Below are 25,636 nucleotides of genomic sequence, written 5' to 3'. Positions count from 1 at the left end.
TGGTCACAGGTCTGAGAGTCCTCTCTGATGAACAGGTGTCAATACTTTGACTTTAGACAACTTGGGCTGATCGAGGAGCTGATTGTGGGTCCTGAGGCTGGTAGTGGAGGTGGTGGTGGGCTTATAGCCATGTGCTGCCCTGATGTCCACTTCTATGCCACCACTCTTGTCTTAAGTCCTCATCTTCTTATACTTCAATGACTGCGTGGTCTGCCAGCAGATCTTTCTTCAGTTTCTTGAAACCTGACTAATCCTCTGTTTTGCTGTTAGGTTAATTTTCTTAAAACCCTGCCTGTGTCACATTCAGCCTGTAGTAATTCATTATGGTATACTGGACCAAGTCAGACTAAGTATTCAGAGTCTTTCATGGTCTGGCTCCACCTCACTTCGGTTCCTGCTACCCGGCACTCATAGACACTGAGGCCTTCAAGCCAGGTCCCCTACTGTCATCCACAAGCAGAGATGGTCAGACTTGGTCTGTAACTTTATTATGTGTGCTTCCCGTCTCTCTTTGTCCAACTTTTACCCCTCCAGGGCTCAGCTTAAGTCCTGCTTTCTATGTGATCCCTCCCTTGGTGGCTGTGGCCTATACTCCTTTCCTTCTCTAACTTATGATGGTTATTGTCCTGTAGAAATGTGTGCGTGGTTACAGCCTGTGACTTGTGTGTTTAAGTGATAAGCCTAACATGACTAATCCTCCCCTGCTTTTCAGGAAGAGGCATCTTGTACCTTAAGTCTCCACCACATTGTCTGTGGAAACAGGAGGCATGCATCCTTCACTTGGGCCTGGGATCCTCTCTTTCCTTCCCTGGGACCTCATTCTTTGTTATTGCTTCTCCTTTCTCTCCCATCTCTTTCCCTTTTACTGGGTCATCCCACCAGCAGTGAAATATTCTTAATAGCTCCCGTTTTTAAAGCAAGCAATAACCTTGCTCTACCCCACATTCTTCTCTCGCTTCTGTCCCATTTTTCTGCTCCCCTTCAGAGCAAAATGTAACGGAGCTGTCCCCACTCCCTCATCTCACTTACTCCTCAATTTGCTCTTGTCTGTATTTCGTCCCTACTGCTCCCCTGAAAATGTTCTTCTTGAGGACGCCAAGGACCTGTGTGTTGTCAAATCCCAGTGGATCCTTGGCCATCTTGCTCCACCTCTCAGCACCCTCTTTAGTTAACCACTCTTGAAACACTTTCGTCTCCCGGCTTCTGTGACACCACTCACTGCCCAGTTTTCTTTCTATCTTATTAACTACTCCTTCTCTGTGTCTTTATCCACTTTTCTTAATCTGAACACTATGCTAGTCTGCCACAGCATTCAGTCCTGTCCCTAGTCCTTTCTTTCTCTTCCCAATCTTAAATGCTGGGGAACCTCAGAGTTCTTCTTGTGCCTTGAAATGCTGGGCTTTAAATACTGTATATCTGCTAATGACTCCCAAACCTCTTCCCCAGGTTTCAGGCTTGTATATCCAGTGGCTTCTTGGTGTTTCCACGTGGGTGCCTGATGGCTATCTCGCACTTAGCATCTAAGTGTGGAACATTTGATTGTACACACACACAGTCTTACCCCTCACACCCTCCCTCCTGTACACTCTCCTTCCCTGCCTCCCTCTTCCCAATCCTTCACACTATAGGATGTGGCCCCAGTTGCTTAACCCAGAAACTTAGCCATCATCCTTATTTCTCCCTTTTTCCCATTTTAACATCCACTTTGTTGGCAAGTAAGTTCTATCATTTCTACTTCCAAAACAATCCAGTCATTTCTCTGTGTCCACTGCCGCCATCCTTGTCTACATTGATATCCCCCTTGGACTACTGCAATAGCTTCCTAACTCATCTCTGCTTTTCCTCTCGTTCTACGATCCACTCTCCACCATGGAGCCAGACTGATCTTGGAAAAACGTTATCAGATCATTTCATTCCTTGCTTTAGTATTTTCCTTTGCACTTAGAATAAATCCCCACTCCTCTTGATGGCATCCAAGGACTGTGTATAACTGGTTTGTGCCTGCCTCTCCACTTTGTCTTAGATCATCTCCCCCTCGCCATCATGCTGTGGGCATGCTGGCCTACTTTCTGTGCTTGGAGTCATCAAGGTCTGTCTCACTTCAGGGCCTTTGCACACGCTCACTCCTCTGTCTGGAACACTCATAAAGCCGTTTCCTTGTCATCCATCAGGTCTCTTCAAATGTCACCTTCGTTCCTGACCATCCTCTTTTAATATGCCGCTAGTTACTCCATCACATTAGCCTTGTTACTTGTTTTATTTGTGTATTAGCTGCCCCTCCCTCATACACACACACTTACACACCCTCACACACTCTCTCTTTCAAATGTAAGTTGCATAAAGGCACGGTCCTCCTCACTGTTGTTTAATGCTGTATCTACACCTAGCAAAGTGTCTGGAACTCAGTAGGTCCTGAAATATTTGCTGAATGAACGGTTATTGTTCTTTGTTGCATCCTTTTCTCATTAATCCTATGCACTGAGTACAATGGAATGAAATATGTTTGGTTTTCTCTGTCCAGTTTGAATCCTTGGGATCTCCTTCTTAGCTGAGTGAGAGCACATCTCCCAGTAGCTGACAAACGTGATGTTTTACCGGTTGCTTTCGGTGGTCCCAAGACAAAGAACCAGCAGAGGATGGCAGAAGTGGTCCTCAGCCAGAAGTGGTGCGTCAGCTGCCAAGGCTCATTCTGTCGCCCTGCCTGCCCAGGCACAGGTGGTCATCTGTGGTGGTGGAATTATGGGCACATCTGTGGCCTATCACCTCTCTAAGATGGGGTGGAAGGATATTGTCCTTTTGGAGCAGGGCAGGTAAGGATTGAACTGGATGTGGCTTGGGGCTACGCTGCACTAATTGTATGGGCCTCCCTCATTCCTTCTCCTTTCGGTAATACTGTCCCACCAGTAGCTAATCAGCGTTGCTAAGTCGCATGAGAAGAATCACAGAAAGGTGAAATCTCCTGTACTTTGTTTTGCCATGCCTAACACTTGTGTCTTCTGGTTTTTAGAGAGGTGGCCGATCTAAAGGATGTGTTTTTTTCAGGTTCACAGCACATCTTATCTTGTTCTCTTTGTTGGAGTCATACAGCAACATAAATCCTTGGCTCAGGAGCTCCCTCTATGAGCCGAAATGAAGTCGGCTACTTTTCTGTATTTCTGTTCCTCTTTTTCATCTAATTAACTTGTTTTGGAACAGTTTTAGATTTACAGAACAATTGCAAAGATAGTACAGAGTTCCCGTATGCCTCCCACCCAATTTCACATATTATTAACATCTTACATTAGTATTAATGTTTCAGTTAATGAACCAATATTGATAGATCATTATTAACTAAAGGTCCTACTTTATTTGAATTTTTTCACTTTTACCCTAATGTCCTTTTTTTGTTCCAGGCTTTTTATGTTCTGTTGCCTACCACAAATTGGACAACATTTTTACAATTTAAATGGCATTTATTTCTGACTAGGCGATACATTTACATGATTCAGAATTGAAAATTGTAGAAGACTGTACAGGGAAAAGTCTCCCTCCCATCCCTGACCTCTCACTGCAAGTTTGCCTTGCTGGAGGCAAGTTAACGTCCTTGTGTATTGTTCCAGATACCCTCTACATGTATCAGCAAATATGTATTGCTCAGTGTATGTATATGAATATAGGTATTCACTTTTTTTTCCTCTTTTTTATACGAGTGGTAGCGTACCTTAAGCGCTGCTTCTCACCTTGCTTTTTTCATTAGGATTGTTCCTTATTGGTCCATAAAAGCTTTCTCATTCCTTTTTATGGCTGTATAGTGTCCCGTTGTATAGGTGAACCCCAAAATTTGAAATTGGCCTCATGTCAATGGATATTTAGGTTGTTGCCATCTTTTGATATAACAAACAATGCTATGATGAGGAACCCTGAACTTGTTGCAGTCACACATATCTGAGTCTACCTAATAGCATTTTGCATCCATCCTGCAGGCTGGCTGCTGGCTCTACGAGGTTTTGTGCTGGCATCCTAAGTACTGCCAGGCACTTGGCCATTGAGCAGAAGATGGCAGACTATTCAAACAAACTCTACCATCAGTTAGAACAAGAAACTGGGATCCAAACAGGTAAGCAGGTAATCTACCATTTACTGGTCTGCCTGTCCCCCAGACTCTTTTACTCAGTACTGTATCTGGTCCTACCCCATGTTTGCCTGGTGATTTGATAAATCAGATTTGAGTTTTGGTCCAGGCTCTGCCACTAGTCAGGGTTTTACCTTGGGCAAATCACTTAGGTTGCTGAGGTGTCTTCAAATTCCGTGTCTATAAACTGAGGGGATTCAATCAATATCCCAGATCCATTTCAGATGCTATAATTCTTATGATATGGAAGTTTTCCTGGGCCATTTCCTGTATATTTCACTCATTGAAGTATAGTAAGTGGCAACACTTGGCTCCTAAATGAAGAGGAGGAGGAAGAACTTAAGTTTAGGTGCTGGGTAGTTAAATATGGTTTGACCCACTGAACTTCACCAATTGCTATTGAGGATGTTTCTGACTAAAAAGCTTAAACATAAGTCATGCGTCACTTGAACAACGGGGATACATTCAGAGAAATGTGTCGTTAGGCGATTTCCTCACTGTACAAACGTCATAGAGTGCACTGAAGGGGAGCAAAATTTGCCACCCCAAAATGTGTGTCTTTAACATGAGGATTACTTTAGGATGATTATTTTTAAGAAACAAAGGACTCAGAAAGTTTTTCTTGTTACCTCGCCCTTAACTGCCTGAAAGGGTTCAGATTAAAAAAACCCTGTCTGAGGAAGTGAGCTAGCACTTTAGCATAACATGAACTAGGCGGTAGACAGGGAGGCACCTAGAAAAGCCTGTTTGTTGGGCTCCTCTTTGTGTTCTTCTGTTTCTGTGTGGCCAAACAAACACTTGTTTTCCAGACGTTTGCTCCTTTTCACCTACCTGTGAATTGCCTTCCTTCCCTTTGAGGTCCCTGACTCCCTCCACCCCCAACATCTTCTTTTGTCTTTAGCTGAGGATGGTATTTAAGCTGAGGGCTTTGGCCATTTTGGCAAGTTACTTGGTTTTCCTGGGCTCCTCCCATGAATACTCGTTATTAAACTTTTGTTTGTTTTTCTCCTGTTAATCTGTCTCATGTCAATTTAATTCTTAGACCAGCCAGCAGAACCCAGAAGAGTAAAGGAAAATTTCTTCTCCCCTACAGTACTTACACAAACCTGGATGGTGTAGCCTACCACACACCTAGGCTATACGGAACTAATCTTCTGGGACCACCGTCATGTATGCGGTTCACTGTTGACTGAAACGTTGTTATGTAGCACATGACTCTATACGTCTCCTTATCTGTGTAATCAGGGGGAAAAAGACACAGGGAATTATAAGCTAAATAGTACTGGAATAAGTAGGAACTGTTCCAAGAACAGGAAGACTAATCTACACTATGGTCCCATACAATAACAAGGTAGAAAGACAGGTGATGAATTAGCCAGAAGCCCAGAGTTGAGCCTAGCCTCATGGCTGATGAAAGTGTTTGGTGACCACACTTAATTATCATGAGGGGGCAGCAAGGCCCAGTGATGAAATTCAGGACACTTGCATATGTGAGGGTTGCTCTTTTGAAGACCTTGCATAATTCAAACCACAGATAATTCAAGACCAATCCTGACAAAGGGATAGTAGCTTTTTCTATTTGCCAACTAAAGTGACTCTGCCATGTGATCATAGTGCAAGCACAGTTTATGGTTTACTTTGCCAGCCAACTTAGAAAGTATGTGACATATGACGCAATTTTAATTGGGGGAGGTGAGATTTGAATTTTGATCAGAAGGTAAGGTGTTCTAACATTTCTGTTTCGTATAATTCATACTTTCATAAGACGTAACCTTATTTGTAAATTGTAAATTAAGACTGAATGTCTGGTAACTAGGACTTGATAGACATGGAAGTGGAGAGAGGAGATGCCAGAAGACGAACTAGAGGCAGGGAAGGAAGAGGCTGTATATTCTTGGCCACACAGGCAGGGCCGGGACTAGGGGGAGGCAAGCATGGCTCCTAGGCCGACCCTGCACTGGACAATGCTGAGAGTGAGTGCTTCCTTCATGGGGTGCCGTAGGCGCTCACTGGCCTCACCCTGGTCCCTGCTCGGTATATAAGCCTGACTCCCCATGGTGTCATCGAATTTGGCCAGGCGTCCTTTTGTGAGGCAGGGGCTCTGGAGTGAATATAGTAAAAGTAGTTCCTGATGCTACACTGTCGCTGGCTTTTACTAGGAAAGATGCCTGCTACAGGCAGGACAGGCAGTCAACAGTCCCTTTTGGTTGGATTTAATTTGATGGCAACAGCGTACCTCAATCGTCAGGTATTAACTAGGGTTTGATAATGGGCCCAGAGATAGAACTGCTCACTCCCAGTCCACTGGGTTCAGTTAGTAGTGCTTGCTGAGCCTTGCATTGCTCAGCTGGTTGGATTCCAGAGGAATCAGGGTCTTAGGCTTCTTTCCTGTGAGGTAACTTAGCCTAGCGTTCATTCTAGGTCACCCTCTGGAACCCCTTATTTGGCCTGACTTCTCCTTGATGCTTGTGGGGCAGTGAGGAGTCAGCCAAGGGAGAGTAGGGGCATCACCCTCAATCTATCACCCCCTTTATAGTTCACCGGTTGTGCAGTGAAAGATGACCTAGGGGCTTCCCTGATGGAGAATTCTGTTATCTGGCAGAATGTACAGGTGTGCACTACCATGATCACTTCATTCAGTGGACTGCTTTTGAGTCATAAATAAAGATAAGTGACATATATGTACAACCTAGATTTAATGATAAGATATTATTGGCTAATCTTCTGAAAATAGTTCGTTTACATGAGGTGTATGTTAACTACTTTTTAATCAGAATTACTGGATCACTCCAAGAGTCCTCCTTCCCTGGGTGTGCAAATATTAGTTTCTGGAGTGCTTCAATTTGCGTGTGATAGAACTTTTGTCAGGTGAATGAATGTGATAATCTAAAAGTTGTAATAATCTTTTGAAAGTATTCCATATATTATTTGATCTAATATTAAGGAAAGGTCATTCTTTTACAGATGAAGGAAGCTAGATGCAGGGAGATTAAGCCAGTTTTCCAAGTCAGTGATAAATCAATTTTTAAAAATTACTTAGTAGGTTAAAAGGAACTTTTAAAAAGTTTTAAACGTAAGTTATGTATTCATTATAATAAATGTGAACAATACAGAAATATAAAAGATAAAAAGTGAAAATCTTTTCTCCCCACAGAATACCCACCAAAAGGTTATCACTCTATTTGTACCCTGTTAGACTTCTTTTTTTGTGTGTGTGTATACCGGCATACTTTTTTTAACCAAAATGAGATTCTATTAAGCATGTTATTATATACCATGTTTTTTCCACTTAACGATGTTTTGTACAAAAATATACATGCACAAGATTACTTATTGTAACACTATTTAATTGCAAATGTAGGGACTGCAAATTTAAATGTCCATGCATACGAGATTGGTTGGCTAAAATGTGCATCCACACAAAGGAGAACTGGGTAGATGGAAAAAGAATGAGGAAGCTCTCTGTGAACTGCTTGCTATGGAGTGATTTCTGGGATACATTGTTAAATGAGAAAAACAAAGTATAAAAAAGTACATACAGTGTGCTACTTTTGTGTAAGAAATAAGAATAAGAAAATATGCGAGTATATACTTATTTCTGCAAAAAAAGAAATACATACAGGAAGGATAAAGCAGAAACTCCTGAGGGTGGATACCTTCACAGGGTGAGGGGGAAAATAGGGTGTGGCAGGGGGGCCGTAGAGAGTAGTGATATTTCTCAGTTTACTTTGTGTAGTTTGACTTTTAGAACCATGTTAACATTTTGGATACTCAGATATAAAATAAATCATCAAGAGGAGGAACCTCCAGTGGAATACTACCAGAAATAAGGGAACGCAACTGCAGTTCACGTGAATCACAACTACACCACAGGGGAAAGAACTTACCTGGGGGACTTGGACCACAACACTTTGACTGTGGACCGTCAGTCTAAAGACTAAAAGAAATGTGAACAAACATTGACCTCAAATAAGCAAGTTTCTTTTTCGCAGTGGGATGGACAATGCTGCTTTCTGCGTTTTCTAGAATTAGTGAGGATAAAGGGAGCCAGGTTTCTCACAGTTGGAGAAAGAGTCACAGATGGGGAAAGGAGGATAACTAGAATGACTCCTGTGGTGTGAGATTGGGATTGAAGATGTTGTCAGTATTAAGTCGTGGATTTTAGGAAGAGTGAGGAGTCCCAAGGGGACGATTTCCAGCTGTCAGCTGAGAGGGCTCGGAGGCAATGGCACCACAATAGCGTGAGCACACCTAGCGCCCAGATCTTGGCTTCAAAAGACATTCTCACCTAATGGGAAGCTTTAGAGCTTCTCGAAGAAGTGACTGATTCCTTGCTGGGGCTGGGAAAGTACAAAGTAGTGCGCTGGGAACTTTTTATTGTGTCAGAAAGTAAGGAAGTGCTCCCAAAATGATGGAGACATGTCAAAGGACAGAGGAGCCAGTTTGAACGGACTCATCCTCGTCAAATCTGGGATAATTTGAGCAAGAAAATAAGAGCAATGGATTATAACCCACTGTGTAAAATAGGAGTCCATATTGATAAAATAAGTACAACAATAAATTGGAAAGAAGAGAAAAGTCTACCTTACTGAGGAATGCCAACTAATAAATGTAAAGGAATGATGGTGGAATTAGAAAATCACCGTTTGGCCTCCATCATAGTAATAATTATTTCAGACAAGAATCTCCAATGGATGCTATAACTACTGGGTGAAATTAAAGAGGAAACAGGATATTTAAATAGTCTAAAAGTATCTCCCCACCAGTTACTTGTTGATCACAAAGGGAAAAATAGTCACTTTACAGTGGAAAAACATGGCAGATACTGCCTTAAGTACAGGATCAAAGTTAACATCACCAGTAGTGGGACAGTCATTATGGAAGGAAAGAGCATCACTTCTGGGGTATTCCTGCTAAAAAAGCATAACCTGCATCTGATGGTGAGGAACCATCAGACAAATCCAAAGTGAGAGATGTTCTACAAAACATCTGACTTGTACTCTTCAAAAATATCAAGGTCAAGAAGAGAAAGAATGAGGAATTGCTCTAGACTGAAGAAGACTCAAGAGACATGACAACTATATGCAGTGTTGGACCCTGGACTGGATCCTGGGCTGAAGGTACAAAGAGCTATAAAGGACATCATTAAGACAATTAGTGAAATTTGAGTATGGACCATGGATTAGATAATAGTATTGTATCATCAGTGTTGATTTCCTGATTTTGATAACTGTATTGTGATTCTATAAGAGAATGTTTTTGTTCTTAGGAAATGCACACTGAAGTAGTTAAGAATAAGGGTACAGTGTCTACAACTCCCTCTCAAATGCTTCAGGAAAAAAAGATGTGTATGTGGAGAGGGAGATGGGGGGGAGAATATGAATGATAAAGAAGGCAAAATGCAGACAATTGGCGATTCTGAGTAGAGTGTCAGGAGCTCTTTGTACTGGCCTTCCAGCTTTTCCCTAAGTTTGGAATTAAAATGAAAAGTTACTCTTCCCCCCCAAAAATCACTTAGGGAGCTTTTAAAATGGCTGGTGCAGGGTTCCCACCTTCAAAGATTCTAGTTCATAGTTCAGTTTGTTGGTTTGGGATGTGGCCTTGGGCATGTAGAATTTTGAAGCTTCTTAGCTGATGTACCTCCAGGCTTGCGAAGGAATCATTGCACGTTGGAATTACCTGTGTCCAGGCCTCACCCCAGACCCACAGAATCAGAATCTTGGAGCGTCAGGCCCAGGCCCAGGCAATTTTTTAAAACTTCCCAGGTGATTCTTAATGTGCAGTCAGGCCTGAAAACCACTGACTTACCTAAAATTGAAATTCAACTGACAAGGCATAGTCTTCATCTCCAAGGCTCCTCTCTCTGAACTGACCAAATATATTGGCTTATGTTTTCAAAGTTAGACAACTGCCTGCTTGCTTCCCTCAAGCTATCCAAATCCTGCCTGGCCTTAAATATCCTGATACATCAGTACTTCATGCAGCATCCATTCCAGACCATCCAGCCCACATGGATCTTGTCTCTCCAAGCTTATATGTTACCTTTTGTCAGTGCTATTCATGTAACAATTGATCATGTGCTCTTTGAATCTGGAATTATTTCTCTGTTATGTGTTCACTTTGTGTTGCCTCAAATACAGTATCATTTTTTTAATAGTTAAATAAAAGTTAAATAGTATTGTAGGCTGCTCTCCAAATCAGCACATATAATAAGTCTGTTCCATTAACTGCAGAGTAATGTTCCATAGGATGTGCATTCCATAGTTTGTTTATCCATTTTCCCATTACCTGACATTTATAGGTTTCCTTTTTTTCTCTTTATAAATAATGATTCAGTAAAAATCCTTGTCTGTGTATCCTTATTTTCTCTTGCTATTTCTAAAGGATAGATTTCTAGAAGATGGATAATTTGGGCCAAGGGTGTACGTATTTTAAACTGTGATAGGTATTGCCAAATCGTCCTCCAAGAGGGTTGTATCCTCTCACCATCAGTGCGTGCGAGCGCCTATGTCTTTCCGGTCTTCTCAGTATTGGGTATTTTACTTTTTGCTAATCTGGGAGGTGGAAAAAGTTATCAGCTTCTAATTTACGTCTCTTTCAGTTAAACGTTATTGTGTAGGTTTATTGGCCATTTTTATTTCTCCTTCGACTTGCTTTTTAATGTCCTGTGTCTACCTTTTTTTCTTATTGACTTGTGAAAGTTCTATTTTATGGCTCTTAACCTTTGACACCAAATTATATGTCAGAATTGCTCTAGACCAAACTTTAAAAGTCCTCTGGGGGAAAATAGTGGAATTTTAATCTTGTTAATGGGTGATACGTTGTTCCGATATGTAGGTCTGTTTTGGTGAGCATGATTTAACGTAGTATAACACGACATATTCTGTAGGTTCAAATACAGTGGTATTCTCCTAGATGCAGCCTTTGGTAGTGAGTAGAAAATCACTGCTGAACCCTTTGTCTGTCTTAGGGTGAAATTCAGAGAGTGATGAGCCCACAAGTCACTGGCCTAGATCACTGCAGTAGTCTGGTATATCTACTGATTTTAAAAAACAGCCTGCAAAATTTCAGTTCTCTAAGCTGGGACATTCTTGTCATGTCAGTAAAAGGCACACAGGCACACCTTGGAGATATTGCGGGTTCCGTTTCAGACCACCACAATAAAGCAAATATCGCAATAAAGTGAGTCACACTAATTTTTTGGTTTCCCAGTGCAGATAAAAGTTACGTTTACTATACTGTAGTCTATTAAGTGTGAAATAGCATTATGTCTAAGAAACTAATGTACATACTTTAGTTAAAAAATACTTTATTGGTAAAAAATGCTAAGCGTCACCTGAGCCTTCAGCGAGTCATAATCTTTTTGCTGGTGGAGGGTCTTGCCTCAATGTTGATGGCTGCTGGCTGATCAGGGTGCTGGTTGCTGCAGGCTGGGGTGGCTGTGGCAGTTTCTTAAAATTAGACAACAACGAAGTTTGCCGCATCAGTTGACTCTTCCTTTCACAGACGACTTCTCCGTAGCATGCGATGCTGTTTGATAGCATTTTACCCACAGAACTTCTTTCAAATTGGAGTCAGTCCTCTCAAATAAATGCTGCTACTTTATCAACTAACTTTTTGTAATATTATAAATCCTTCGTTGTCATTTCAACAGTCTTCACAGCTTCTTCACCAGGAGTAGATTCCATCTCAAGAAACCACTTTCTTTGCTCATCCATAAGAAGCAACTCCTCATCCGTTCAAGTTTTATCATGAGATTGCAGCAATTCAGTCAAATGTTCAGGCTCCACTTCTAATTCTAGTTCTCTTGCTCTTTCCATCACATCTGCAGTTTCTTCCTCCAGTGAAGTCTTGAACCTCTCAAGGTCATCCAGAAGGGTTGGAATCAACTTCTTCCAAACTCCTGTTAATGTTGATATTTTGATCTCTTTCCGTGAATCACGAATGTTCTTAATGGCATCTAGAATGGTGAATCCTTTCCAGAAGGTTTTCAATTTGCTTTGCCCAGATCCGTCAGAGGATCACTATCTATGGCAGCTATAGCCTTACAAAATGTATGTCTTGGAGTGATGTCAGCGTCATGGCGGGGTGAGCTTTCCCGTAAACTCTTCCCCCGATAAGATACAACAAAAGGAACAGTCACAGACCAACAACAGAATCCTAGACAGTGAAAAGCAAGATCGGAAAGATCCACACTGCCTCACTTCTGAGAGTGGAATGTGCTGGGCCCCCGGAGGAAGTGAGGAGAGGTAAGGAGAACTCCTCTCCCTCCCCATCAGATCAGCGATCCCGGTCCGTGCGGCTCCCAGAGAGCAGGGAGGGGCGTCCCTCTGCAGGGAAACCGTAGCTCTTCGGGCTCTCTCAGCCAGTGGGAAACTCCCACACAGAGGACTCAGAACTGCTACGGGGTACCATCAACATCTGAGCACCCCAGAGAGCGGATAACGAGGGGCGAACGAGAAGCCTCCCGTGCCAGAGACCCAGCTGGCAAAAGAGAGAGCCCCCCCTCCCCGCCCCCCGCAAACCAGACCCTGCAGCTCAGCTGACGAGACCAGACCAAGCGACCTCGCGGATCGCAGCGAAAAACCGGGGCAGAGCGCAGGGGGCTCAGATTACACAGCCCTTTACCCCCACACATTGGCGGCAGGTGGAAATTGCAACCAGAGATTTCCAGGATGAGGAAAAACAAAACCAATACAGGAACCACAATGCAAAGATACATGAAATCACCAGACCAGAAGGAAAATGACAAGCACCCAGAAACCAACCCTGAAGACACAGAAATCCGTAACCTAAACGACAGAGATTTCAAAATAGCTATCATAAAAACACTCAACGAAATACGAGACAACACAAACAATACAATGAGATTAGGAGTTTCTTCACAAAAGAGATTGAAATCATAAAGAAAAACCAATCAGTGCTGATGGAGATGAAGAACACAATGGAGGAGATAAAGGAGAATCTGGAATCTTTAAAGAACAGAGCTGACAACATGGAGGAAAGAATTAGCATTGTAGAGGATAGGAATACAGATATGCTCCAGATGGAAGAGGAGAGAGAACTAAGACTAAAAAGAAATGAAGAAAGTCTCCGAGAAATATCTGACTCTATTAGGAAATGCAACATAAGAATTATAGGTATTCCTGAGGGAGAAGAGAGGGAAAGAGGAACAGAGAGTCTATTCAAGGAAATAATAGCTGAGAATTTCCCAAATCTGGGGACGGAGCAGGAAATACCAGTAAGCGAAGCGAACAGGTCACCTAAATATGTCAACAGGCAAAGGCCCACTCCACGACACCTAGTGTAAGGCTAGCCAGAGTCAATGACAAAGAAACGGTATTAAAATGGGCAGCTAGGGAAAAACAAAAAATAACGTACAAAGGAACTCCCATCAGGCTCTCAGCGTATTTCTCAACAGAAACTTTACAGGCTAGGAGAAACTGGAATGATATATTCAAAATACTGAAAGACAAAAACTTTCAGCCAAGAATACTCTATCCAGCAAAAATATCCTTCAGGGCCAGCCCCGTGGCTTAGCGGTTGGGTACGCGTGCTCCGCTGCTGGCGGCCCAGGTTCGGATCCCGGGTGCGCACCGACGCACCGCTTCTCTGGCCGTGCTGAGGCCGCGTCCCACATACAGCAACTGGAAGGATGTGCAGCTATGACATACAACTATCTACTGGGGCATTGGGGGGAAAAATAAATAAATTATAGAAAGAGTATTTAAAAAAAAAATCCTTCAAATATGATGGAGAAATAGTAACTCTCCCAGATAAACAAAAGCTAAGGGAGTTCATGGCCACGAGACCCCCACTACAAGAAATACTCAAGAAGGCCCTCAGGCCTGAAAAAAAGAAGAGAAAGGGAATACAAAGCTTGGAGCAAGGAGAAAAATACGTAGATAAACTCAGAAAAATAGTAGATCTTTACCGGAATAGGTTAGCAACCACTTAAATACCGAAATCAAAGATCAAAGGAAGGAATTCACCAAAAATAAATTTAACCTCATCACTGTAAACACACAGCCACAACACAAGATAGAATAAGGTATAACAAGAACGACTTAGAAGGGGAAGAGGAAAGTGATTGAATTGACTTAGTATAAGGAAATAGGAGGCCATCAGATAATGGACTGTCTCATACACAAGATTTTTTACACAAATATCAAGGTAACCACTAAACAAATAATCAAAACAAAATCACATATGATAAAGAGAAAACTAGAAGAGTCATAAGACAGAACAACCAAACTGAATTGGCAGTCCGAAACAAATGGGACAAGAAACAAAGGAAATGCAAAAGAACCAGAAAATAAGTGACAAAACAGCAACATTAAGCCCTCATATATCAATAATTACCCTAAATGTAAATGGATTGAACTCTCCAATCAAAAGATACAGAGTGGCAGGATGGATTAAAAAGCAAGACCCAACAATATGCTGCCTCCAGGAAACACATCTCAGCTCTAAAGACAAGCACAGGCTCAGAGTGAAAGGATGGAAGACAATACTCCAAGCTAATGGCAAACAAAAGAAAGCAGGTGTTGCCATACTCATATCAGACGAAGTAGACTTCAAGATAAAACAGGTTAAGAGAGACAAAGAAGGGAAATATATAATGATAAAAGGGACACTCCACCAAGAAGACATATCACTTTTAAATATATATGCACCCAACGTAGGAGCACCAATGTACATAAAGCAACTATTAACAAACCTAAAAGGAGACATTAACAACAACACAATAATAGAAGGGGATCTTAATACCCCACTTACATCAATGGATAGATCATCCAGACAAAAAGTCAATAAAGAAATAGTAGACTTAAATGAAAAACTGGACGAGGTGGACCTAGTAGACATATAGAGAGCACTCCATCCAAAAACAGCTGACTACACATTCTTCTCAAGTGCTCATGGAACATTCTCAAGGATAGACCATATGCTGGGAAACAAAGCAAGCCTCAATAAATTTAAGAAGATTGAAATCATAACAAGCATCTTTTCAGACCATAATGCTATGAAACTGGAAATGAACCATGAAAAAAAACCTGGGAAAGTGACAAAAATGTGGAGATTAAACAACATGCTACTGAACAACCAATGGATCATTGATGAAATTAAAGGAGAAATCAAAAACTATCTGGAAACAAACGAAAATGATAATATGCCATACCAAACTATATGGGATGCAGCAAAAGCGGTCCTGAGAGGGAAACTCATAGCGATACAAGCCCACCTTAACAAACAAGAAAAAGCCCAAATAAGCAACCTTAAATTACACCTAACAGAACTAGAAAAAGAAGAAACAAAGCCCAAAGTCAGCAGAGAAGGAGAGAAATAATAAAAATCAGAGCAGAAATAAATGAAATTGAGACCAAAAAAACAGTAGAAAGGATTAATGAGACAAAGAGTTGGTTCTTTGAGAAGATAGACAAAATCGACAAACCCTTAGCCAGGCTTACTAAGAAAAAAAGAGAAAAGGCTCAAGTCAATAAAATTAGAAATGAAAGAGGAGAAATTACAACGGATACCACGGAAATACAGAGGAGTATAAGAGAATACTATGAGAAATTATATGCCAACAAATTGGACAATCTAGAAGAAATGGATAAATTCTTAGACTCATACAACCTCCCAAAACTGAACCAAGAAGAAATGGAGAATCTGAATAGACCAATCACAAGTAAAGAGATTGAAATAGTAATCAAAAACCTCCCCAAAAATAAAAGTCCAGGACCAGATGGCTTCTCCGGTGAATTTTACCAAACATTCAAAGAAGATTTAATACCCATCCTTCTCAAACTATTCCAAAAAATAGAGGCAGATGGAACACTTCCTAAATCATTCTACGAGGCCAACGTCACCCTGATACCAAAGCCAGAGAAAGACAATACAAAGAAAGAAAATTACAGGCCAGTATCGCTGATGAACATAGATGCAAAAATCCTCAACAAAATATTGGCAAACCGAATACAGCAATACATTAAAAAGATCATACACCATGATCAAGTGGGATTTATACCAGGGACGCAGGGATGGTTCAACATCCGCAAATCAATCAACGTGATACATCACACCAACAAAACAAAGAATAAAAACCACATGGTCATCTCAATAGATGCAGAGAAGGCATTTGACAAGATACAACATCCATTTATGATAAAAACTCTCAACAAAATGGGAATAGAAGGAAAGTACCTCAACATAATAAAGGCTGTTGATGACAAACCCACAGCCAACATCATACTCAACGGGAAAGACTGAAAGCCATTCCTCTGAGAACAGGAACAGGGCAGGGCTGCCCACTCTCACCACTCCTGTTCAACATAGTACTGGAGGTTTTGGCCAGAGCAGTTAGGCAAGAAAAAGAAATAAAAGGAATCCCAATAGGTAATGAAGAAGTGAAACTCTCACTATTTGCAGATGACATGATTTTATATATAGAAAACCCTAAAGAATCCGTTGGAAAACTATTAGAAATAACCAACAACTACAGCAAAGTTGCAGAGTACAAAATCAATCTACAAAAATCAGTTGCATTTCTGTATGCTAATAATGAACTAACAGAAAGAGAGCTCAAAAAGATAATACCATTTACAATTGCATCAAAAAGAATAAAATACCTAGGAATAAATCTTACCAAGGAGGTGAATGACCTATACAATGAGAACTACAAGACATTATTGAAAGAAATTGATGATGACATAAAGAAATGGAAAGATATCCCATGCACGTGGATTGGAAGAATAAACATAGTTAAAATGTCTGTATTACCTAAAGCAATATACAGATTCAATGCAATCCCAATCAGAATCCCAATGACATTCTTCACGGAAATAGAAAAAAGAATACTAAAATTTATATGGGGCAACAAAAGACCCCGAATAGCTAAAGCAATCCTAAGAAAAAAGAACAAAGCAGGAGGCATCACAATCCCTGACTTCAAAACACACTACAAAGCAATAGTAATCAAAACAGCATGGTACTGGTACAAAAACAGACACACAGATCAACGGAACAGAATTGAAAGCCCAGAAATAAAACCACACATACACGGACAGCTAATTTTCGACAAAGGAGCTAAGAACATACAATGGAGAAAGGAAAGTCTCTTCAATAAATGGTGTTGGGAAAACGGGACAGCCACATGCAAAAGAATGAAAGTGGACCATCTGCTATCGCCATTCACAAAAATTAACTCAAAATGGATCAAAGACCTGAAGGTGAGACCTGAAACTATAAAACTCATAGAAGAAAATATAGGCAACACACTATTTGACATTGGTCATAAAGGAATCTTTTCGGATGACATGCCTACCCAGACTAGGGAAACTAAAGAAAAAATAAACAAGTGGGACTTGATCAGATTAAAGAGCTTCTACAAGACAAACGAAACCAGAATCAAGGTGAACAGACAACCCACCAGCTGGGAGAGAATATTTGCAAAACATACATCTGACAAGGGGTTGATCTCCATAGTATATAAAGAACTCACACAACTGAACAACAAGAAAACAAAGAACCCAATCAAAAAATGGGCAGAGGAACTGAACAGACACATCTCCAAAGAAGATATACAGATGGCCAATAGGCATATGAAAAGGTGTTCAACATCATCAATCATCAGGGAAATGCAAATCAAAACAACACTAAAATATCACCTCATGCCCGTTAGGATGGCTATAATCACCAAGACAAAAAACAACAAATGTTGGGGAGGATGTGGAGAAACAGGAACTCTCATACACAGCTGGTGGGAATGCAAACGGGTGCAGCCTCTATGGAAAACGGTATGGAGATTCCTCAGAGAATTAAAAATAGGGATGCCCTATGATCCAGCTACCTCACTACTGGGAATCTATCCCACGAACCTGAAATCAACAATCCAAAGAGGCTTATGCACCCCTATGTTCATTGCAGCATTATTCACCATAGCCAAGAAGTGGAAGCAACCTAAGTGTCCCTCAACTGACGATTGGGTCAAGAAAATGTGGTATATATATACAATGGAATACTACTCAGCCATAAAAAAAGACAAAATCGTCCCATTTGCAACGACATGGATGGGCCTGGAGGGTATCATGTTAAGTGAAGTAAGCCAGAAGGAGAAAGACAAACACTGTATGATCTCACTCATATGTGGAATATAAACCAACACATGGACAGAGAAAACTGTATTGTGGTTACCAGGGGCAACGGGGTTGGAGGGTGGGCACAAGGGGTGAAGGGAGTCATATACATGGTATGGACAAACAAAAATGTACAACCCAAAATTTCACAATGTTAAAAACTATTAAAACATTAATTTAAAAAATGTATGTCTTAAATAATACAACTTGAAAGTTTAAATCACTCCTTGTTCCATGGGCTGCAGAATGGATGTTGTGTTAGCAGGCTTGAACATAACATTAATCTTGTTGTACGTCTCCATCTGAGCTCTTGGGTGACCAGGTGCATTGTCAATGAGCAGTAATATTTTGAAAGGAATCTTTTTCTGAGCAGTAGGTCTCAGCAGTGGGCTTAGAATACTCAGTAAACCATGTTGTAAACATCATCTTCATCCAGGCTTTGCTGTTCCATTTATAGAGCACAGGCAGAGTAGGTTTAGCATGATTCTTAAGGGCCCTAGGATTTTCGGAATGGTAAATGAGCATGGGCTTCAGCCTAAAGTCACCAGCTGCATTAGCCCCTAACAAGAGAGTCGGCCTGTCCTTTGAAGCCAGGCATTGACTTCTCCTCTCTAGCTGTGCAAGTCCTAGATGGCATCTTCTTCCAATGTAAAGATGTTTGTCTGCACTGAAAATCTGTTGTTTAGTGTAGCCACCTTCATTAATTATCTTAGCTAGATCTTCTGGATAACTCGCTGTAGCTTCCACATCAGCACTTGCTGCTTCACTTTGCACTTTTATGTTATGGAGATGGCTTCTTTCCTTAACCTCATAAACCAGCCTCTGCTAGCTTCAAACACTTCTTCTGCAGCTTCCTCACCTCACTCAGCCTTCATAGAATTGAAGCAAGTTAGGGCCTTGCTCTGGATTAGGCTTTGGCTTAAGGAAATGTTGTGGCTGGTTTGATCTTGTATCCAGACCACTCAGACTTTCTCCATATCAGCAATAAGGCTGTTTCGCGTTCTTATCATTTGTGTGTTCACTGGAGTAGCAATTTTAATTTCCTTCAAGAACTTTACCTTTGCATTCACAAGTTGGCTGTTTGGTGCAAGAGGCTAGCTTTCAGCCTATCTTGGCTTTCGACATGCCTTCCTCACTAAACTTAATCGCTTCTAGCTTTTGATTTAAAGAGAGATGTGCAACTCTTCCTTTCACTTGAATACTTAAAGGCCATTGTAGGGTTATTAATTGGCCTAATTTCAATATTGTTTTGTCTCAGGGAATAGGGAGGCCCGAGGAGAGAGAGAGAGAGAGAGACACGGGGGAATGGCAGGCCAGTGGAGCAGTCAGAACACACATAAGTTATCGATTAAGTACCCCATCTTATATAGATGTGGTTTGTGGCACCCGAAAACAATTACGATGGTAACATCAGAGATCACGGATCACCATAACAAATATAGTAATTATGAAAGTTTGAAATATTGCAAGAATTACCAAAATGTGAGCGAAGTGAGCAAATGCTGTTGGAAAAATGGTGCCAGCGGACTTGCTTGACACGAGGTTGCCACAGACCTTCAATTTGTTGAAAAAAGCAATATCTGCAAAGCACCATAAAGCAAAGCATAATAAAACGAGGTCTGCCTGTATGTATCTGATTTCAAAAGAAATTAAGGAAATATTTAAATTGTCCTCACTGTACTTCCTTTTTGAAAGATACCTTACTGATTCAACTTTTTGTTCATAAGAACTAAGAGTAATTGCAGTTAGGAGGATTGTCATTGACTCAAGTGTAATAATGGTTGTATCAGGTGTGTTGATTGCAAACAACAGATGTCACCTCTGGCTAACTTGGGCAAAAAGGACTTTGATGGAAGGCTGTTGGGGGCCTTTAGAGTTGGCAGGGGGCTGCTAGCTGGAGGCGAGGCAGCACGGAGGCCAGGATGTGGGGACTTGTACAGCAGGCAGTCCCTCAGCTGCAACACGAATGGTCTGGAATGGTCTGGCCAGGATGCTGCTGCTCCTGATATGAGTGACCTCCAGCCATTCACCTACTTGCTCAAGACCCCAGTACTCCAGGAGGGTCTTACTGGCTGAGCTTAGGTCACTTGCCCACTGTCTATACTGGGAAAGGAGAGGGAGGGTCCAACCTTCTGGGGGCTGATGTTGTGAGTCGCCTTCATCAAGGGTTACACTCCCACCAAAACTCGGAGGAGAAAGGTGAAACTGCCTAAAAGGAGTGAAGAACAGAGACGGATTCTAGGTGGCATCACTGCCCCCAAAAGATCTTTTAGCAATGATATGTTTCATTTTTATTGTAAGAGTGGTTTTATGTACATTATAATCTCATTTGATTCTCACAAAACTCTGAGCTCAGAATGTTTGGATAGAGAATGGAACCTTAGTTTTAGCGTATCTGGTGTGCTTTAAATTTTCAATAGAAGCTCAGAGGAAGCTACTTTACTTGCCCAAGAATAGTAAGTGGCAGTCCCAGGACTCATCACAGTTCTTCTAACTTATAATCTAGTGGGCTTGCCTCTCTGCCACCCTATGTTTGGCCTGGTCTGTCTCAGTTTGGACTGATTTTTCTTACAGGTTACATAAGGACAGGCTCAATCTTTCTGGCCCAAACTCAGGACCGGCTGATCTCTCTGAAGCGCATCAACTCAAGGCTGAAGTACGTATGAGGCTAGAAGCCTGTCCTGACTTTACTGTCAGACTGACCCCTGCCAGAGGGCCAGTGAATGTCATTGTCCCCTTGTGTTCTGTGGCAGTGTTATAGGCATCCCTTCTGAGATCATCTCCCCCAAGAAAGTGGCTGAACTTCATCCTCTCCTCAATGTGCACGACCTGGTGGGGGCCATGCATGTTCCTGAGGATGCATTGGTGTCCTCCGCTGATGTGGCTCTTGCCCTGGCAAGTGCTGCCTCCCAAAATGGTAAGCAGGTTTTTGGGTTAGGAAGGAAGAAGTTATCTAAGAACGTGTCTCATAATAGGGAATGACAGCAACTCAGCTTCCATTTTTGAGCACTGGCTCTTAAAATTTTGTTTTAATATAATATCTGTTAATAAATATTTTTCCTCATGGCCACATTTTTCTTATAAACTTCCAAGGAACTGCTTTTAGTACTGGTTAATGTACTTCAGACTGGAATTTTTTCCCCCACAGGACCAGAGAAGTTCCAAGATTAGAACACACCTGGGGATTTAATCCACAGGTTGGATCATGTCCCAGCGTTGGAATGAATGAGGGGAAAACTAATCAGTGTCCATGGTGTTATACACTTTGGATGAACTGATTCATGATGTGGGTTGATTAGGATTTAAGATGCCCTATTTGACTTGTCTCCCCTGCCCCTTTTATGATTCCTGGAATTTAATTGTGTACTAAAGTCAGTTTTTAAATTGGTCTGCTATTTTCAATCTTGGAAAAGGACCATTTGCACTGTCTCAGGATGTGGTTCCTAAGAGTTTTTTGTTTTTTAAAATTAAAGCATTGACCTGGCCTTTTCAGTATTTCTTCTGAGTTGAGAATCTGCTTCAGATTCCTTAGCTCTGGAACATCAAAGGATGGACGCACCAACTTTTTCTTTACCTTGGAACAGGTGTTCAGATCTATGACCGGACCAGTGTTCTTCATGTAATAGTCAAAAAAGGTCAAGTTACTGGCGTGGAGACAGATAAAGGACAAATTGAATGTCAGTATTTTGTCAACTGTGCTGGTCAGGTAGGTTAGCAACAATACTGGGTCACTGGTTTTTTAATTTAACTTTTGTCTTTGGGATTTTTTGGTGGAGACATAAGATTAATATTGTGATGGACTAAACAGATGTCAAGGACCACACTGTTTCTTGTTTGGACTGGAAAACTCAGAATTTTTTTGTGTGTGTGTGAGGAAGATCAGCCCTGAGCTAACATCCGATGCCAATTCTCTTTTTTGCTGAGGAAGATGGGCCCTGGGCTAACATCTGTGCCTGTCTTCCTTCACTTTATACGGGACACTGCCACAGCATGGCTTAACAAGCGGTGTGCTGGTGTGTGCCCGGGATCTGAACCAGCAAACCCCGGGCCGCCGAAGCGGCCCGAAGCACTTAACCACTGTGCCACCGGGCCAGCCCCGAAAACTCAGAATTCTTGTACTTCAAATTAGAAACCTGTAGCTATTCCTCCAGTAGAAGCACCTGTGGCCTTTGCTTTCCTCCACCCTGGGTTAATTGGTGCTATGCTGGTCAGGAAGGCCAGGAAACACTTGGGCGCTGATGTAAATCCTTGGCATTGGGTCTTTCTGTGGTGTTCCATTTCATTGTACAACCTAGCAAGTAAAGTGTTAGGCTATTCTATATTGTCAGGAGCGTGGATTCAGATTCCAGAATGCTAAGCTGCTTGTACTTTTAAGGCAGATTCGTCCCTTGCCTTCCACTCTACAGTCTTAAGGTGACCTAGGAATACTTTCTGCCACGTGAAATTCATTTATGGTTGGTATTTGGGGTTTGTAGTTGAGGCCAGGCATTTTGTTAAAAGGGCCTCATTTGCTCCCCATGAGCTTCTTTTACTAGCTGGTAAATCCACCTTCATTTGATCTAAAAGTAAGTTTTATGGTTAAAGTATAGTATTGCTATAGTATAGACTCTAAGTATAGTGTCCTGTCCAAATAGTTGAACTCTAAGGCAAGCTGAAACTTGGCTTTGTACACCTGACATTATAGCAAGAGCACCCACAAGCCACTTGAAATTAAACTCTTTTCAAGCAGCTGAAGTTGCTCATTTGTCTTTGTTCCTCTTCCCACCCACAAATAAATCTGTCCATTTGTAGTGGGCATACGAGCTGGGCCTGTCCAACGAGGAGCCGGTTAGTATCCCGTTACATGCCTGCGAACACTTCTACCTTCTGACTCGCCCCTTGGAGACCCCTCTGCAGAGCAACACACCAAGTGAGGACCTGCACTTTGTTTGTCATCTTCTTTCCTTGCCTCGGTTCTGTCCTCTGAGGAGGAGGACTTTCTGCTAAGGACAGACTGTGCCCAAGAGAGTCTTGTCTTTTCTGGAGCATGTTATAGGGAGGTGGACTCAATTCTAACTTTTCTTTAAGAACTCTTTATCAAAGGATGACTAAAATGGGCATTCCACTTAAGCAATTTTTTGTTGTTTTTTTGCAAGGTAATTGTAGTCCCAAGCAGAGGTCTAAATTGAGAATATTGGAATGTCACCTAGAGTTTTTGACTTGAATGCTGTGCATTGTAGAAATTTCACGGGTAAGCTATAAACTCAGGTTGTTCAGTGACCCTGAGTGCCGTAGGAGAGGGTTTGACCTCACTTTGAAGGTCTTAATCCCTAGAATGGGCTCCGCAATCCCCCTTTCTGTTAGGCTTTCAACGTGGCACAGTGGCAGTTACGTAGTTTGGTTGTGAGGACTAGTCAAAGCTTCTAGGTAACTAATTGGGTTAGGGGTAATCAAAGAAACAGTCTCCACTGTTAGTCTGAGAGGGAGGATCCTCCCCCATGACCTCAAAGGTATTTTCAAGCTAATGAACGCCTGTGTTCTCTGGATACTGTTTGGTTAGTGAAGCCAATAATGGGTGTTTTTGTTTTGCTTTTTTCTGTCCATTTAGACAGCTGGCTTACCTCTAAACTCTGTTTCTCTCCTCTACTCCCCCCCCTTGTCATTTCTCTTCCGTAGCTATTGTGGATACTGACGGAAGAATTTATATTCGGAACTGGCAGGGTGGCATCTTGTCTGGGGGCTTTGAGAAGAACCCGAAACCAATTTTCACTGAGGGCAAGAACCAGCTGGAGATTCAGAATCTACAGGAAGACTGGGATCATTTTGGTGTGTGAACTAGATTATAACAATAATGCCCTATATTTGTCTAAGATGTTATATTTTTCAAAGCATTTTCCGGAAGAGTTCTTTATTTATCTTTGTAACAACCCCATGTCGTGGTTCTAGAGGGTAGTCTACAGAGTGTGCCTGGTCTAAGGATGCAGCTACAGGTGGTAGATTCAGGGGACTACAATCTTGGTTAAGGGCCTTTTGGCTTATTACTTATTCACCTAAAATCATTACTGAAATTTTAGGCTAGGAGGAAACCTTTCTGTAGAACTTCATATAAGATTGAAGAAAGTTTTAGGAAGCAGAATTGTTTTGTTAATAGTCTTTTACTCAATTTTTAAATAATTTTATTTATTGAATAGTTAATATGGTCACCTGGTTCCAAATTCAAAAGATATGAAAAGGTCTATAATGAGTTTCCGTCCCATCCTTGATGGACTCTTTTTTTTTAATAAACTTTTTATTGTGGGAAATTTCCAACTTTTAAAAGTGGAGAGAATAGTAAATAGAAACCCCCATGTATCCACCAACCAGCTTCAGTCTGGTTTCATCTTTTACTGGCTGTCCCACTGGATTATTCCTAGATGATGGACTTACTTTAAAACAGGCTAAGGATCTGTCTTTTGCAGCTATTCCAACTTGAGAAATCCTTGTCTTTCACTGTATATCTCTTTGGGTGCCATTTAAAAGCTTTTCCATGAGTATGGTCCCTTCAAGATTCTCATCTGTGGCCATATGTATTATTTGTTCTTCCACAGCTCCTTTACTTTCTCAAGAGTATCTTTTCTCTCAGTTTTTATGCCCAACACTTTATAGGTGTGTCCCATAATTCCACCACAGATTCTACTTTCTGATAAAATGGCCTAGTTGGCTCTCCTTAGAAAACCTCTTCCAAGAGAATTTCTGAAAGGAGAGGGAATAGAAAAGCATAAGGAGTTGAATTCCCTAAAGCTGAGCACTCTATTGGGGTTTGTTTTTATTGCTTAGAGCCCCTGTTGAGTTCCCTCCTGCGTAGGATGCCAGAATTGGAGACTCTGGAGATCATGAAGTTGGTGAATTGCCCCGAGACCTTCACACCAGACATGAGGTGCATCATGGGCGAGTCTCCTTCAGTACATGGCTACTTTGTCCTGGCAGGAATGAACTCTGCTGGCCTTTCCTTTGGCGGAGGAGCTGGAAAGTAAGTCTTTCTCACTCAAACTCAGCTTAGTGAGTGTTTGAGTTTGGAAACATCCAGTTGTGGTGAGATAGACGATCCTGCTGAGTAATACAAGTTTTTATTTAAAAGTTAGGTTCTAATAAAAATAAGCCAATCATGAAAGGACAAATACTGTGTGATTTCACTTATATGAGATACTTAGAGAAGTCCAGTTTCTAAAGACGGACAGTAGAATGGTGGTTGCCAAGGGCTGGGGTTAGGGGAGAATGGAGAGTAACTGCTTAATGGATAAAGAGTTTCAGTTTGGGAAGATGAAAAGAGTTCTAGAGATGGATAGTGGTGGTGGTTACATAACAGTGTTAATGTACTTAATGCTACTGAACTTTACACTTGAAAATGGTTAAGATGGTCAATTTAATTTTA

General features: G+C 41.5%; 1 protein-coding gene across 2 annotated transcripts in view; it reads left to right on the top strand.

The window, feature by feature from the left end:
* LOC131396195 (pyruvate dehydrogenase phosphatase regulatory subunit, mitochondrial) overlaps positions 1-25,636 on the top strand; it is a 52,560-nt gene that overhangs the window by 8,057 nt on the left and 18,867 nt on the right. For both annotated transcript variants that reach the window (XM_058528263.1, XM_058528264.1), the window contains exons 2-9: positions 2,522-2,810; positions 3,963-4,096; positions 20,821-20,902; positions 21,000-21,163; positions 21,831-21,952; positions 23,038-23,155; positions 23,902-24,051; positions 25,042-25,234. In XM_058528263.1, the coding sequence (XP_058384246.1) occupies positions 2,587-2,810; positions 3,963-4,096; positions 20,821-20,902; positions 21,000-21,163; positions 21,831-21,952; positions 23,038-23,155; positions 23,902-24,051; positions 25,042-25,234 (1,187 nt within the window). In that variant the 5' untranslated portion in view covers positions 2,522-2,586. The remainder of the gene's footprint in view (positions 1-2,521; positions 2,811-3,962; positions 4,097-20,820; positions 20,903-20,999; positions 21,164-21,830; positions 21,953-23,037; positions 23,156-23,901; positions 24,052-25,041; positions 25,235-25,636) is intronic.

This window comes from Diceros bicornis, chromosome 32, assembly GCF_020826845.1.
Source record: "Diceros bicornis minor isolate mBicDic1 chromosome 32, mDicBic1.mat.cur, whole genome shotgun sequence".
NCBI lineage: Eukaryota > Metazoa > Chordata > Mammalia > Perissodactyla > Rhinocerotidae > Diceros > Diceros bicornis.
Note: the sequence above shows the minus strand (reverse complement) of the source record. Positions and strands in the feature narration are given on the sequence as shown.